At 41.4% G+C, this 14,634-nt stretch overlaps 1 protein-coding gene across 1 annotated transcript in view; it reads left to right on the top strand.

The window, feature by feature from the left end:
• The first annotated feature begins 322 nt into the window (after positions 1 to 322).
• The window catches only part of LOC111150483 (diacylglycerol kinase kappa), a 175,976-nt gene continuing 161,664 nt past the window's right edge, over positions 323 to 14,634 (top strand). The window contains exon 1 of the mRNA XM_022507952.1: positions 323 to 931. Coding sequence (XP_022363660.1) covers positions 323 to 931 — 609 coding nt within the window. The remainder of the gene's footprint in view (positions 932 to 14,634) is intronic.

Genomic DNA, 14,634 nt, shown 5'->3' with positions numbered 1-14,634 from the left:
CCCCCCCCCGCTCCCGCACGTCGCTAGGAGGTCATCAAGCCCTCTGTCCAGTCCGCGTTCGCAAGCCCCTCTGCTTCCCGCCCATCGGGCCCGTGGCTGCTTACGAAGAGGTGTGCGCTCACCGAGGGGCGTGTTCCAGCACTGGGAGACGCCGAGCGCCCCTGGGTTAGACCTCAGAGCGGAGCCAGCCATGGAGTGGGGCGGGGGAAAGTTTGGCACCCTGCAAGGGGTCGTCGAACAGGAGTGGGCGGGGCGCCCGAGGGTACTTTAGCCCTCCAAGCTCAGGGGCGCAAGCTGCCCAGACCTGAGGCGGTGTGCGGCCATGGACCGCGGAGCTGCCGCGGCCCAGGGCACTGCCCCGCCTCAGGATGGAGAGCAGCCCGCGGAGTCTCCGGAGCCACCGCCGCCGTGGCCGCCGCCGCGGCCGCCGCTGCCACGGCCGCGGGCTCCTGCGCTGCTCCATGCGCCTTCGCCAGAACCGGCACCACAGTTCGGTCCAGAGCCTGCTCCAGAACACTGTCCGAAGGCGACCCCAGAACCAGCCACAGAATTCGACACAGAAACGGTCTCAGAACCCGATACAGAACCGGCCTCAGGGCTGGCTCCAGAACCAGCCACAGAACTCGACAAAGAACCAATCTCAGAACCAGCCACGGAGCCGGCCCCCGAACCGGCTCCGGAACCAGCCACAGAACCAGCCACAGAACCGGCCTCTGAGCCGACCCCAGTACCAGCCACAGATCCGGCCCCCAAGCCGGTCCTAGAACCAGCCCCAGAACCAGCCATAGAGTCCTGCCCTGAGCCGACTCCAAAGTCCCGTAAGGAGCCGAGCCCAGCACCACGTCTATTGCAGTGTCCGGTGGTCGCTCCAGAGAGGGGTCTAAAGACCTCATCATCGCCCAGAACACCAGTGCTGTTCTCCAGTATAAAGGTAGGAAAAAGACCCCCTGGGGCGTGGGGGGGAAAGAAGCAAAACGAGGACGGATGGCTATTGAGCTCCTGAGACTCTGGGTACCCAGAGCATCCCATTTGGCTGCCACTGACTGGCAAAGATGCGCGGAGAGATGCGGGGATGGAGAAGCCCGGGGGAGTGGGAAATGGTTGGGAGGCGGGAAGCAACATGTGGAAGCGGGAGTGGGCTGTTGGGGTTAGAAACAGGGTGACTGCACGCGATGGGAGTCGGAGCAGTTTCCCCCATGGGGAGAAGTGGCTGTGCAGTGAGCGCCTATACCTTGAAAAAGAGGAGGAAGACGTCCCCGGGGAGCGCAAGAGACCTAGAGAAGTATTTGGGGCTGGCCCTGGGTACACGGGGATGGGACTGAGTGGTGGGGTTGGGGGCGTGGGACACACCTCTTAGCCACGGTCACTGCCGCAGAGGCCCAAGCTGCGGAGCCGCAGCGGTCAGCTTAGCCCCCTCCCTGACACTGGGGAGGGGGTCACTAGCGGGGACGCAACTGGCGGCGCTCCGAGGAGGTTCCTGGCGCCTCTGTCTGCTGATTTGCTGCTGGGAGCCGGTACTCCGGGTGGGGATGAGGGGATGGGCGGCGCCCACGCGCACTGCAGGGGAAGGGCAGGGTTCATCGGGGAGGAGGGGGAGAGCATGCGTGTGTCGAAGCCACCATTCCATCTGTCTGCAGGATTTCCCGGCAGGTAGGTGCAAACACTGTGATATGATGATGGACCGCGTTAAGAGCGGGAGACTGGCATCCCGCACCAGGACCAGTTGGAATGGTACAGGAGTCCCGGTTTAGAGACACCAAAATAGGAGTTGGTATTTGAGAGCGTGTGAATGGAAATCCTCATCTCTTCCAGCCTTCAGAGATGCCTTCCTAAACGTTGCGGTTTGCCTGGAGAAGACAAGTGGAAGATCCTCGAGCACCCGCCCGGGGGCGGGGGGTGGAAGGAGGGAGGAAGGAGGTTTTCTGTATTTGCCTTGGACCCCCTGAAACCCCGTTGGCTCTTCAGTAGGAGTCTGTTTGCCCTTCTTGCTTTCTCTGTACTCCCCCTACTCTTCCTTTCCCCCTATAAACTTCGTTCCATGTGACTGTGAATACAATGATAATGCATAGATACACCTTGATTTAGCTTCCCCTGCAGGGAAAAAAAAACGAAACAAAACACAGAAACAAACAAACAGCACACCACACCAATGCCTGTCCATCCTGCTGCCTAGCGGGACATAGGGACAGGGCTCTGGAATCCTTCTGCTGCATACCGCACACTTGTAGAATGTAGGGGAAGGGGGCAGAGCTTGGCATCGCGAAATGGAAATGGAAGCGCTGGTTGCTTCCTGAGTTATGAGTAGGGAGGCTTGAATTTGCAAAATAACTGCAATGATAAAGGACTGAACAAGAGGAAGCCTAAAGCGAAAAGTTTCACAGGGGAAAAAAAGGTGTAGAGGTTTAAAAAATAAATAAAATAGGACCGTAGGAGACTAAGACAGGTTGTGGTGGCTGTTTTCAATCCAACAACTGAGTTCTCACCAGGGGTTGGATCTCCCCCTCCCTGCAGCAGCCTTTCCCTGCAATGATCTCAGAAAAGGAAAGGACCCTGCAGCTAGACACTGGAGATCACCGTAACCTGGGATGTGCTCTGGTCTTTTTGGAAGAGTTTGCAAAGAAGCAGGTGGGAGGGAGACCAGCAGGGACTACCTGAGCTATGGCCTTCTTAAGTGAGATTTTGGGAACAGGGCTCAGAAACTGACACCTAGGGACTTAATTACCAGGATATCCGGCAAATATATGGACTCTTTGACCCCTGGAAGACTGACTAGAGGCCAGGAACTCCAGGGATGAACCCTGTGACAGTGGGAAAGCATGTCCCACAAGCTTGACAGGAAAATGCCTGTTGCCAGACAGCTAAGGAGGATCAAAGTAAGGGGAATCAGGTTAGTTTCCTCTACAGAGTGCCCTCTCAGACAGGCTGACTAGCTGACCCATGGGCATTTGTCATCCCTGGCAGGGGACCAGGACCCCCCAAGGTTTGACTTTGCCCTTGGTAGAGTTAGTCATTTGTTCAGCCATTTGTCTTCTAAAATGGGGTTAAGAACCCTGACCGTCCACTAAAAGGGCCAAGAAAATGAACCCATCAGTGGCTCTAGATGATTTCAAAGGATGCAAAGGATCTGGGTAAATGCTCAGATTGCTAGGCGCCAAACCCGTCTTTAACACCCTAGGTGTTGCTATGCAGTTGCTCTGTGGTGCCCATGGGAACATCTGATCTTCAGTGATAGGACCGTTCTCTGCCGCATCCCCCTCAGGCAAACAGCACGCACAGCCAGCTGACTTGCATTTTAACATTCAAGGCAAATAGGTTGCCATTTTAGCAGGGAAAGCCTTGTTCTCAGACACTGCCTCCTTGAGGCAAGCTTGGGGAAACACACACACACACACACACACACACACACACACACAAGTCTCAGAGATTGTAACAAAATACAGTTTTTATCATACAATGAAATCCTACATGGCAAGGCACAGTCAGTACCAGTAGCATGAAACTAGCCTGAAACTACTCATTTCATCAAAGGACGAAATGAATAAAACGAAGTGTTTGAATGTGACTGCAGGTTTCTCCAAGATAATTTTTGCTGATTGGTATTGTGGTTAAAAAAAAAAAAAATTCAACATCTTCCAGTATGTAGTCTGCTCTCTATTCAGGTTTCAGAAACTGTTGGTTGCAAATCGATGCCAGTCATGAAGATGGAGACTGAGAAAAGGGGGCTCATACTGTCTTTCCAAATAGATACCAGGATAACACAATCTTGTGAACCAAACTTGTATATTCCCTTCCTTTCTAAAATGTTTTGATTTCCAGGAAACGAGCCATAGTCTCCCACCTGGTCACAGCAAGTGTAAGTGAGGAAGTGTGAATTGGTTCTTTAACTATGCTATGACTTGCTTGGGGGGCGTGGGGCTTACATGAAGTATACTGTATTTGTTTCCCTTGCCTCACCTATAGTTGAAGAAAGATAGTTCATGTTTTTATCAATTGGGTTTGACTAGCTACGAAATTATGATCACACTATACAGGTGATTGATGAAAAATCTGAAAAGAAATACACTGTTGTGGCCTTTATTTCTGGGATGGGGGTGTGTGTGATAAGAGATCCATTGCCATTTACTATTACACCCCAAACCATAACAAAGCAATTTTCTGGTATTTTTTGCACACACATTCTTGCAAGGTAGCAAGCATTTGTTTATATGTTATCTGGTAATTCTTGCCTGAATACTTTATCATTTTACTTATTTCTGAGCTTCTCAAAGGTAGATACGGTCTCTCCCTCTCAGTGCCCAATACAATTCAGCCCTCCCTGTTTTTGCTCAGTAAACATTCGCTGAAGCTTTAAACCTAGCAATTCCATTTCCAGCAATGACAAGGACAACAACTTAGAGACTGCTACTGTGAATGAATAAAAATGCATTCTCAATGATTTCAGAGTGAAAAGTAAATGCTTACTTAAATAGCTTGAAATATATAGCCTTTAAAGAAATGCAGTCAATCTTTCCCTTTTCAAAATGGGTGTTAGAACCATAATTAAGAAGCAAATTACCAACAATTAAAAAAAATGGTTTGGAAAGTATCCTTATCCCCTGCAGTCCCCAGCAGCAGTAGACTAATGATGATGTTGTTGGTTTCAGGGGTAATAAATTTTTTTCCTAAGTGAACAAAATATCTGCAGTGACTATAAACAACTTTGGGATTGTGGAATTGAATGTTTAACCTGTTGAAGGTCAGGATGAAATTAATTTCTTTCCTCTTAGGTTCTCTCCCCCACTCTTTGCCAGGTTTTGATGAAACCATCTGATTTGTTTGGTATATATTGAGATCTCCTGAACATTTGCGGCAGTGTGTTCTAGAAAAGATAATGAGATATTTGGTCAGTTGTCTTTCTTTTCTGAGAATATAATTCTTAGGTGTTTATTAAAATCTCTGACTGGGGCTTCTGCACAACCACGTCCCAAAATCAAAGGCTGGTCCATTGTCCAAAGTGCTTCCAAGGAAAGGGGGAAAATCCATAGAGACCAGGAAACCATTCAGGGATATTATAATAAGGATTATATAATCCTTTCTGCTAGTATGAGGCTCTACAGTTTGCAGAATGCTTTCCTCTGAATTATTAACTCTTATTCCCCTGACAAAGGCAGCAGGGTAGGAGAAGTCAAAAATAAAACTTGACGCCTAATAGGACATAACTATTAATTTATCTAGTGTGGATTTAAAAAAAATATCCAACATAGGGCTTTCTGTGATACACAGGATCCTCATTTGTCTAAGAACAATCTTTTAAAATTAACATATAATGTATTATTAGCTTCAGGGGTACTGGTCTGTGAATCATCAGTCTTACAATTTCATAGCACTCACCATAGCACATATCCTCCTCAATGTCCATCACCCAGCCACCCTATCCCTTCCCCCCCAACCCCCCAGCAACCTTCAGTTTGTTTTGTGAGATTAAGAGTCTTCTAAGAACAATCTTTAAACTGACATTCCCTCGCCTGGATTTTTTTTGAAGCAGCCATTGCTGTTCCCAGTCTGATTCTTCCGCTGGGGGCCATCCTAGAACTGGAGTCTGAGAAGGAAGCATAAGAGGCAGAGGCACAAGACCCTGAAATCTATTACTCCCAAAGAAGACATTTTTTGGAAAGAAAATAAATAGAAATTCTGCCACGGATAGGGTGCCCAACCTTTCCAAAGACTGCTGACTGTAATTCCCTCAGTGGAAAAAAATAATTTTAAGGGTTAAAAAAAGAAATCATCCATTCCTAAAGGGAGATGCACCACCCTCACCAAAGCAAATAAACCTTATTCTCAAAATAGAAAAACAAATGTACAAGTTTAAAAAAAAAGAAAGAAAGGAACAGTGACCCCAGATAATGAAACTTATCCCTCCCCTTAAAATTATTTTAAGAAAAAAAGAAATTCTAAGAGGAGATGTTCTTCACCCTCATCAAAACCCATAAAACTTATGTCCCCAAGAGAAAAATTAAAGAGGAAAAGAGAGAAATCACCTCAAGATAAACAGTATTTCTAATCATAAAAAATTCACAAAATTTATAAACTTTATTTGCACCCACTGCTCATGCCCAATCTCTTACAAAAAATATGGTGGCAAAAAGAAATCTCCCAAAGGGGAATCTCACCAAATCTCCCTAAGGTTATTTCTTCTAATTACATGAAATGTCCAAAATAGGCAAATCCTTAGAGACTGAAAGTAGATTAGTGGTACCCTGGGGCTTGGGGGAAAGGAAAAGGGGAAGTGTGGGTGATGGCTAAAGGGTACAGGGTTTCTTTGGAAGATAACAAAAATGTTCTGAAATTAGATAGTGATAATGGTTGCACAACCCTGTGAATATGCTAAAAAACACTGAATTTGTACACTTGAAAACAGTGAATTTTGTGATATGTAAATTATATCCAAATTTTTAAAAATAAGTAAAAGAAAGAGATCACTCCTCTAACTGCAAGATAATGAACCTACTGTTTTCCCTCAAATAAACAAAGGAATAAATGAATACATAAGGAAAAAATAAATTTTTAAAAAAGAACCAAAAGACAGAGAGATCCTCTTAAGGGCACGGCCATCAACCTCACCAAGGAAAATAACCTTTATTCACCACCCCCCAATTTTTTCTCTTTGGGAAAAACAAACAAAAAGACATCTTTGTTTGGGCAGATACTTTCAAAATCATCAAAGCCCATGAAACTTACTAATCCTTCCATCCCAGAAAAACACAAATGATTTTACCAAAAAGAAAGAAATACTAAAGGACAGGATCCCTGATTTTACCAAACATCCTGAATTTTAATTCCCAGAAAAGGAGAAAAAGAGAAACAAAATAAATAAATCCCTCCACTGCCAAAGGGAGATGCCCCATCCTTACCAAAGCACATGAACCTTATTTTCAAAATGCATTTTTTTTTAAGATTTAAAAGGAAATCAATAATGGGAAGGCATGTATACTGGTGGAGGAGATAATATCAATGAAAAGAAAACAAAATCCTCTTAAAGAAAAGTGCTCCAGCCTCACAGACACATGAAATTTTCTGTCAAGATACAGCAAAACCAAATGCAGATTCTGTAAAGGAGAAAAAATAAAAGGAAATCCTTCTAGTGGGAGATGATCTGAATTTATTCAAACTCCAAAGCTTGATTCTTAATATAGGAAATTTAAAAATTGGAAGCATAAATAGAAAGAGAGAGAAACAGAAACAAAACCAAGATGTCCCCAGCCTCAACAGAGTCCCTTTTTACTCAAAACAAGAATATACATTTAGGATTAGGGAGAAAGAAGGGAAAAAAATGAAAAGGATATTTTCAAAGAGAAACCTCCTTTTTGGGAATGAAGATGCCCCAAACTCACCAAAGTCCCTGAATGTTTTTCACCAAACAACAAAAAGGAAGGGAGAGAGCAAAGAGGTGAGGGAAAGGAGTTGGAAGGGGAGGGAGAGGGGGTGAGGAAATGAAGAGGGTAGAGAGGAAGGGAAGGAAGGAAGGAGAGGCCGAAGAAAATAAATTAAGGGACAATTCTTAAAAGAAAGACATTCTTCTCAGGGAAGGTATCGCAATACTTTATTGATGATAATGCATATTATTCCTGATGATCAAGCCACTCTACCTCCCACAAAAAGGAGAAAAAAAATCCCCCACAAAATCTCTTCCTAAAACTTCTTTAAAGGGAGATGTCCCTAATCTCACCCAAACACACGGGCCTTATTTATCCTCCAGCCTTCAAGTATTTTTTTAATGAAATAAAGGAAAAAGAAATTCTTTTACAGAAAGACGCTCTCAATCTTTTTTTTAAAGATTTTTATTTATTTATTTGACAGATAGAGATCACAAGTAGGCAGAGAGGCAGGCAGAGAGAGAGAGAGAGAGGAGGAAGCAGGCTCCCCACTGAGCAGAGAGCCCGACCCTGGGCTCAATCTCAGGACCCTGGGATCATGACCTGAGCCGAAGGCAATGGCTTTAACCCACTGAACCACCCAGGCACCCTAAGACCCTCTTAATCTTAATACTTACAAGTTAATTATTTATTTTAAGAAACATGAAAGAAAAGAAATCCCCCCCACCCCACCAGGAGGGCCCCCAACCTCACTAAAACCTGTGGCCCTTATAGTTTTGCCATACAAAACCCAATCTTTTCTGAATGGAAATCCTCCAAACTTAAGGAGTTATGCTCCCACAACCCCACCAAAAGCAAAGGATCTTTTTCCCCATTTTTTTTTTAAAGAAAAGTCCTTCCATCATAAGAGATGCCTTCAATTTCACGGAAATCAGTCTACCTTATTCCTCTTCACATCCTCGAGGAAAACAAAAACAGAAAAGAATGGTAAAAGGAAAAGAAATTCTCCTAACCTAAAGCAAGTTGACCACAATCTCACCAACATCTTTAAACTTTATTCCCCTAAAGAGATTTAAAAAAAAGGGGGGGGAGAGAAAAGCCTGTCTTTTAAGAAAAAGTACTCTCTACACCTACCCCATACTAAAGACTTCCTAGGAAGTGTAATACAAAGAAAAGGCAATATCTTTCTAGAACTGTGCCAATGAACCTTAAATTCAGAACCTGAGGCTGAAGGGTAGTAAATGTTTAATCCCAGGCTGATTTCCCTCTGCTCCAACTCCAGCCCATTTCTGGTTACCTTTCCCATCAGTCAGTCAGGCTGTGCACTCCAGTAAGGCAAACGTTGCCCATGGAAAACAAAATTAGGAAAACAAACCTTCTGGAAAAAAATTATATACTGCATTTCCAAACCAAACAGAAATGATTTGGGGGATTAGCTGCCTCGTTGTTCCCCTCTAGCACTATAGAAACTCAAGAGTTGATGATAAACTCTAAAGCAATGACGCTCTATTAACTTCCAAATTAGACACACACCTACCTAGCAGAGAAGGACCCTTAGCCAATTCAGTAATGGGTTTCTCAAGGTGGTTGTCTAATCATGTGCTCACTTAAATGTCTGTTCTCTAGAGTTATAAAGGGCTTGATTTTCACAAATACATAAAATTTGCAAGTCAGATTTATAAGCAGAGACTAAGACTCAATTAATGTTTTCCAAAGTTTTTAATTCATTTACTTATTTAAAAATTAAGTTGAGTACCTGTTTATATCCTATGTGCTTAGCACTGAAGATTCCATGGTGGGCAAAATCACAGAGATGAGACTTTCTTTAAACAAACTGGCAAATGGGACACCCAATTACCAAAACAGATATACAGGGGGCAAGGATTTGTTTTATTAGATGTTTTGCTGATGCATTCATTTAAATAATTCTCTCAGCGTACCTCCTCTTAAATAAAAATTTAATGTAGTAAAATAAAGGATATGTATCTTAATTTCAGTGAAAGTAGGAAATCAAAACTGCTTCCAAAAAGTAAATAAAAATTATGTAGCACCCCCACTCAAGATTGAGTGTCAATAGATAATGAATATTTTGTTGTTTTTTTCCTTTTATTTTCTCAGAAAAGATGCTTATATATACTTATAATCTACAGTTAAGGCTTTAAAGGAATGTACAATTGTGTCTCAGACTCCTCTTACCCATTACCTCCCCCACTTAATTATTAAATCATGTGTGTTGTTCTACATTGTATTTAGGAAACAATTGTTAATTTTAGCTTAAAGTCTATCTAATCAAATGTCTGCCTGTGTGATCTGATTGATAAACATATGCTGGAAACCTAACAGTTCAGAGATGTATTTGAAATGTAAAGCAATGAGAATATACATTGTCACATATACAATTTGCAGTTTGATCTCACATTTACGATGTGCACTTTCTTAGACATCCACATTTCATTTGTTCAACTAACTTTCTCGAGATTTGGACTTGAAGCAGGAGACCTGAGTAAAATCCACCCTTTTCCCACTATTAAATTCCCAAAAGGAAAATCTACATTTAAATTTCTAAGACTCTGTTGGGTCACTTTTAACCATATGCAAAAATGTACTAATGGTTTTGTCTCTTTAACACACAGTTACCAACCATGCTCATTAGGGTTCCTCCTTCCCAGAAGGGAAATACTTTTGTTTGAGGACATTATCAGCAATTATAAGGAGATAGAATATTCATTCACTTTTCATTAACCAAATGTGGTAGAAAATTGAGAGAGTTAATAAACTGTATACAATCTAACTGAGGTTGAAGTAGCAATTTAAAAGGCAAGTGTAATGTGGTATTGAGAAGATCAGAGTCTTCTTCCTCATCTGTAGCACTTGGAGATTTTCATCTTCTGAAACATTACAGGCATTTTCTGTTTAAAGGCTGTTTAAGCCTTTTCTTTAAAGAGATTGTAAAAGAGATTTCAGACCCTAAGGATGGCAATTCCCACCTGCTTGTTTTCCTCCTAGCACAGGGAAAGGCACAGGATACTGGGAGATTCTTAGAGATAAGTGTGATGCTCCAACCGAGAGCTTTGCAGAATTCTTCTAAAACAAGAGGCAGTGGGTTTGGGGAATGAGCTTGCCTCTGCCTCCAGGAATGGGAGGAGGATAGAAACGCTGCTTACAGGGCTCAACTAAGAACTTCCAGAATCCAGGATATTCGTTCATTTGCCTTCTCCTGCAGCTAATGTCTCTACCTGTTCTCTTCCGGGATTTTGCAGTTTGAGGCAGGAAATGAAAGGTACCTGCTGAGCAAAACCGAAATTGTTAATCTTCTTGGCTATAAGTGGAGACACTTGAAACCAGGCAAGTTTTTGATTAACCTGGGCTCTGTCAACTGAGTCCCCCACTCTCACTTCACTCTTCACTCTGTGAAGCTTGCTCCAGCATTACAGCAGGATCCTCTGAACCCCACCTCTAACAGTAGTCCCTGCTTACCTTGATTGTTAATGTTCCCTCAATAAGTACATTTATTATGTTCCTTGAACATACTATTTCATGGTTTATTCACATCACCACGCATGTCCCTTGCAGTATAAATGATAAAGGTGATGTAGCGTTACTAAAACAGCTATGCATAAACAGCAAAGAGGAAAGTAAATGAGGCTACAGAACAAGATTATTGATTTCAGAAAATTAACAAGTTTGTGCCCTTCTCACTAACCTCAATTAATGCTTACTATGACAGTTTCCCTCCTGCCAGGCTTGAGTAGAACATAACTTTTCTCTTACTCAGAATTTGGATATTGCTGTCCCTTTCTCACACCCTCACCTTACTCTGCTTGACTGTTAAGACTAACTAAATTAAAATGATAATTTTGGCATTGTCCTGGTCTCTTTTTCTTTATTCAACTTGGTGACTAGATTTCCAGGGCTTGCTTTTTTTTTTTTTTTTTTTTTTTCATGTGAAATCAAAGCACCCATTTGTGGCTCACTTCATGGCTTTCTTAGTATATTGCTTTTCCCTAGTGAGTTGTCTTTCTAGAAATGCCTGGAAAAACCTTAATTTGCCTTTTCATCATCCCTCATCGCACTAAAATTTTTAAGAGTTCCTCCATTTCATCTTCTAATGGTGGAGAAACAAATATTCCCAGGCAGCTTGAAAGCCTACTTTCTTTGTTTGTTTGTTGAGTTTTTAATTTGTTTGTTTGTTTGTTTTGCACCCAGTATAGTAAGGCATCATTGTGAATGACACATAAGCATATCTGTTAATTAGCTCATAAAGTGTTCAATAATTATGTAGTTGTATATAAAATGCTTTATAATATGATACATATTTGGAGGATTGCTACATGGGTATTCTAGAGTATTTTACTGATATTTGAGGAAATTAGTTGGGGTTTTTAAGATGAAATGGCAATGCATTATTACTTTTCTGATGTAGAATAATGGATAAAATTTTCTCACTATCCAACAAATTTTTAGAGGTGGATTAGATTCAGATATGAAGGACTGCCTAATAGCAAATGCAATTTGATATAAGAAATTTAGGGGAAAAATATAAAGTTGTTTGAAGTAAGTGGGATATATTATTCCCAATATATTCTCCTCAAACCCAGAGAAAATCAGAATTATATTAAACAGTGACACTATCAGGTAGAAACGAGGTTATCCCTGAATTGGGCAGGTGAGGCCAAGGCCTACAGACAGAAGAGTGAGGCCTTTGTATAGTATATGGAGTTAGAAAAAAAATGGCCACTCCAATAAAATGATAGAATAGAGATTGAAATAATGTGGAAAATTAAGTGAACAGGCAAAGTCCTATTAAAACTTTGAAGGCAACCAACAAAATTGTATATATCATCCAATTGATGACATACAACCATTGGAGGGCTGTTGACTAGTAAAATAACATGGCTAAAGCAGAGGATTGGTTGATGGGGCATATAATTAAAAACTTTCAAATTCTTTGTCTGCCAAATTCCAAATTAAACTACTAAAGCTAAAAGTGGAAGAAAAGAATTATATTATCTAGTGTCCTTTTTCTATTGCTTTGGTCTTCTTTGCTCTTTTGTAAGTGTTGTCTGCTTTCTCTATATTTTTTTCTATTTCATATCACATACTTTTTCTATAGCAAAAGTAAGAAGTTGATGGGAATCCAGTGAAACCTTTTGTCCTCAGTGTTGTACACCCATGAAATGTCCTGAAAAGGGCCTTTGGTGATCAGCTAACCTAATATGTTTAAAACCTTTTTTTAAGATTTTTATTTATTCATTTGACAAACAGAGATCACAAGGTATTATTATTGTTATTCATTTAGCTAAGCCACAGGTAATTAGGGGTTTTTTTTAAGATTTTATTTATTTATTTGGCAGACAGAGATCACAAGTAGGCAGAGAGGCAGGCAGAGAGAGAGGAAGGGAAGCAGGCTCCCTGCTGAGCAGAGAGCCCAATGTGGGCTCGATCCCAGGACCCTGGCATCATGACCTGAGCTGAAGGCAGAGGCTTTAACCCACTGAGCCACCCAGGCACCCCTAAAACCTTTTTAACAGTAGAAACTTTTTAATATTTTCTCAATAAAATCTTAAATGAGAGCCTAATATTTAATATAAATACAAGAAATATTTCATTAGGTCTTTTCTTTACTAAAATGGGTTTATAACAGATGTACATTTCTAATTGTTTATTTGAATCTAAGAGGAAAGCAAGTTTGCACTCCCTGTTTATTACTGGCTGCTTAGCAAGAGTACTGGTGATGTAGGAACACATTGAATAGGAAAAAGAAGCAAGTCAGAGTTTAAAATTTGGCCTAAAATATTCCAAAAATTCATAATAGTTTCCTGGAAACATAGCCATTCTGGAGAGTTCCTCCCCCACCACACCCCAGGAATGTGTTACAACAGGCCTCATAAAATGGATTGTCATAATGTGCATTGCCTTTGCTTATAGGAATATATATATTATGGGGGATTGTGTTCTTAACCAAGGACACTATACCAAGTAAATGGTAGGTATAACTAAAAACATGTAGTGAAAGCTAATGTATAACTGTAAGCTTCTGTGATAATGTAAACCAGCAAAATTGTTCCAAGTTCTATAAAATGGGCATAAATGTACCATACACATTGATTTTGTAAGGGGTCCTATTGTACTACAAAATGTATATGCAGCACATTAAAGAGCCAATTCTACATAAATTTAATCTATTCTTATTATTAATTTAAAATTTGTGCTCTGCCTGCATCCAGGAAGGATATGAAGTATCCTACAAAATTAAACACATATAGAACAGGACAATTAAGCTCAAATAAAAACAAGACAATACCAGTTCAATGCAGTGGTGAATGAGACTTTAAACCAATACATTCTAGTTATAATAAACCCCAATTACACATTTAACTAGCAGTACTTTTGTTTGCTGCCTTTGGTGCTTGAAGGACTTTGGGGAATGATCTGAATGACTCAGGCCTCTTAAAGTTGGTATCCAAGGAAGTTGAGCTGATGCCTCATTTTTATGCGATACATCTTCCTGTAGCAAGCTGCAGCAACCACAAAATGAGAAACTAAACGTTGCCAGGATTGTGGTATAGGTGTTAATTAACTGTCCTAGAAGGATGAAGCTTCAGTTATTTTGGTGTGCCTGCATTTTTCTAATATCACAATGCATGTGTCTGAGAGGCACATAAGTATGGGATTTCTCAAATAAAATAGTATTTCCAATAAAATTTCTCAAAAAAATCCAAACAGTAACTGGCTCAACAGTTTGGACTCTTTCTCAGATTGGGAATTGCTTCACATTGGTTCTAGTCATAATTCCACTCTACGTAGCTGTACAATATGGGGTAAATTGCTTAATCTTTCTGTGTCTCTTTCTGTGTCTCTTAATCTTTTGTGTCTCTTAAATGAAGCCAATAATGTTCTGTTGACTCAGCGCAGCTTAGCAGTCTCCTCCAGCAAGTCTTCACTGCTATCACATCCCGGCTAGGCGCCCTTCCTGTAGACTTCCATAGCATCCTACACAAACTTCTGCTTCTCAGTTGCCAAATATACTGAGATTATCAGCTTCTGTATCCCATTAGGGCTATAAGGATAAGGTCCTTAAGACCTAACGTGCTGTCTGCCATTCAATAAATTGTGGCTAAACTACTTCATAAAATTTTGACATTCCCAATCGGAGAAAGACAACTATCATATGATCTCCCTGATATAAGGAAGTGGAGATGCAACATGGGGGGTTAAGGGGGTAGGAGAAGAATAAATGAAACAAGATGGGATTGGGAGGGAGACAAACCATAAGTGACTC

Source organism: Enhydra lutris, unplaced genomic scaffold (assembly GCF_002288905.1).
Source record: "Enhydra lutris kenyoni isolate GAN:26980312 unplaced genomic scaffold, ASM228890v2 scaffoldscaffold23, whole genome shotgun sequence".
NCBI classification, from domain to species: domain Eukaryota; kingdom Metazoa; phylum Chordata; class Mammalia; order Carnivora; family Mustelidae; genus Enhydra; species Enhydra lutris.
The sequence above is the reverse complement of the archived record's forward strand: the minus strand, read 5'-3'. Positions and strand labels throughout refer to the sequence as shown.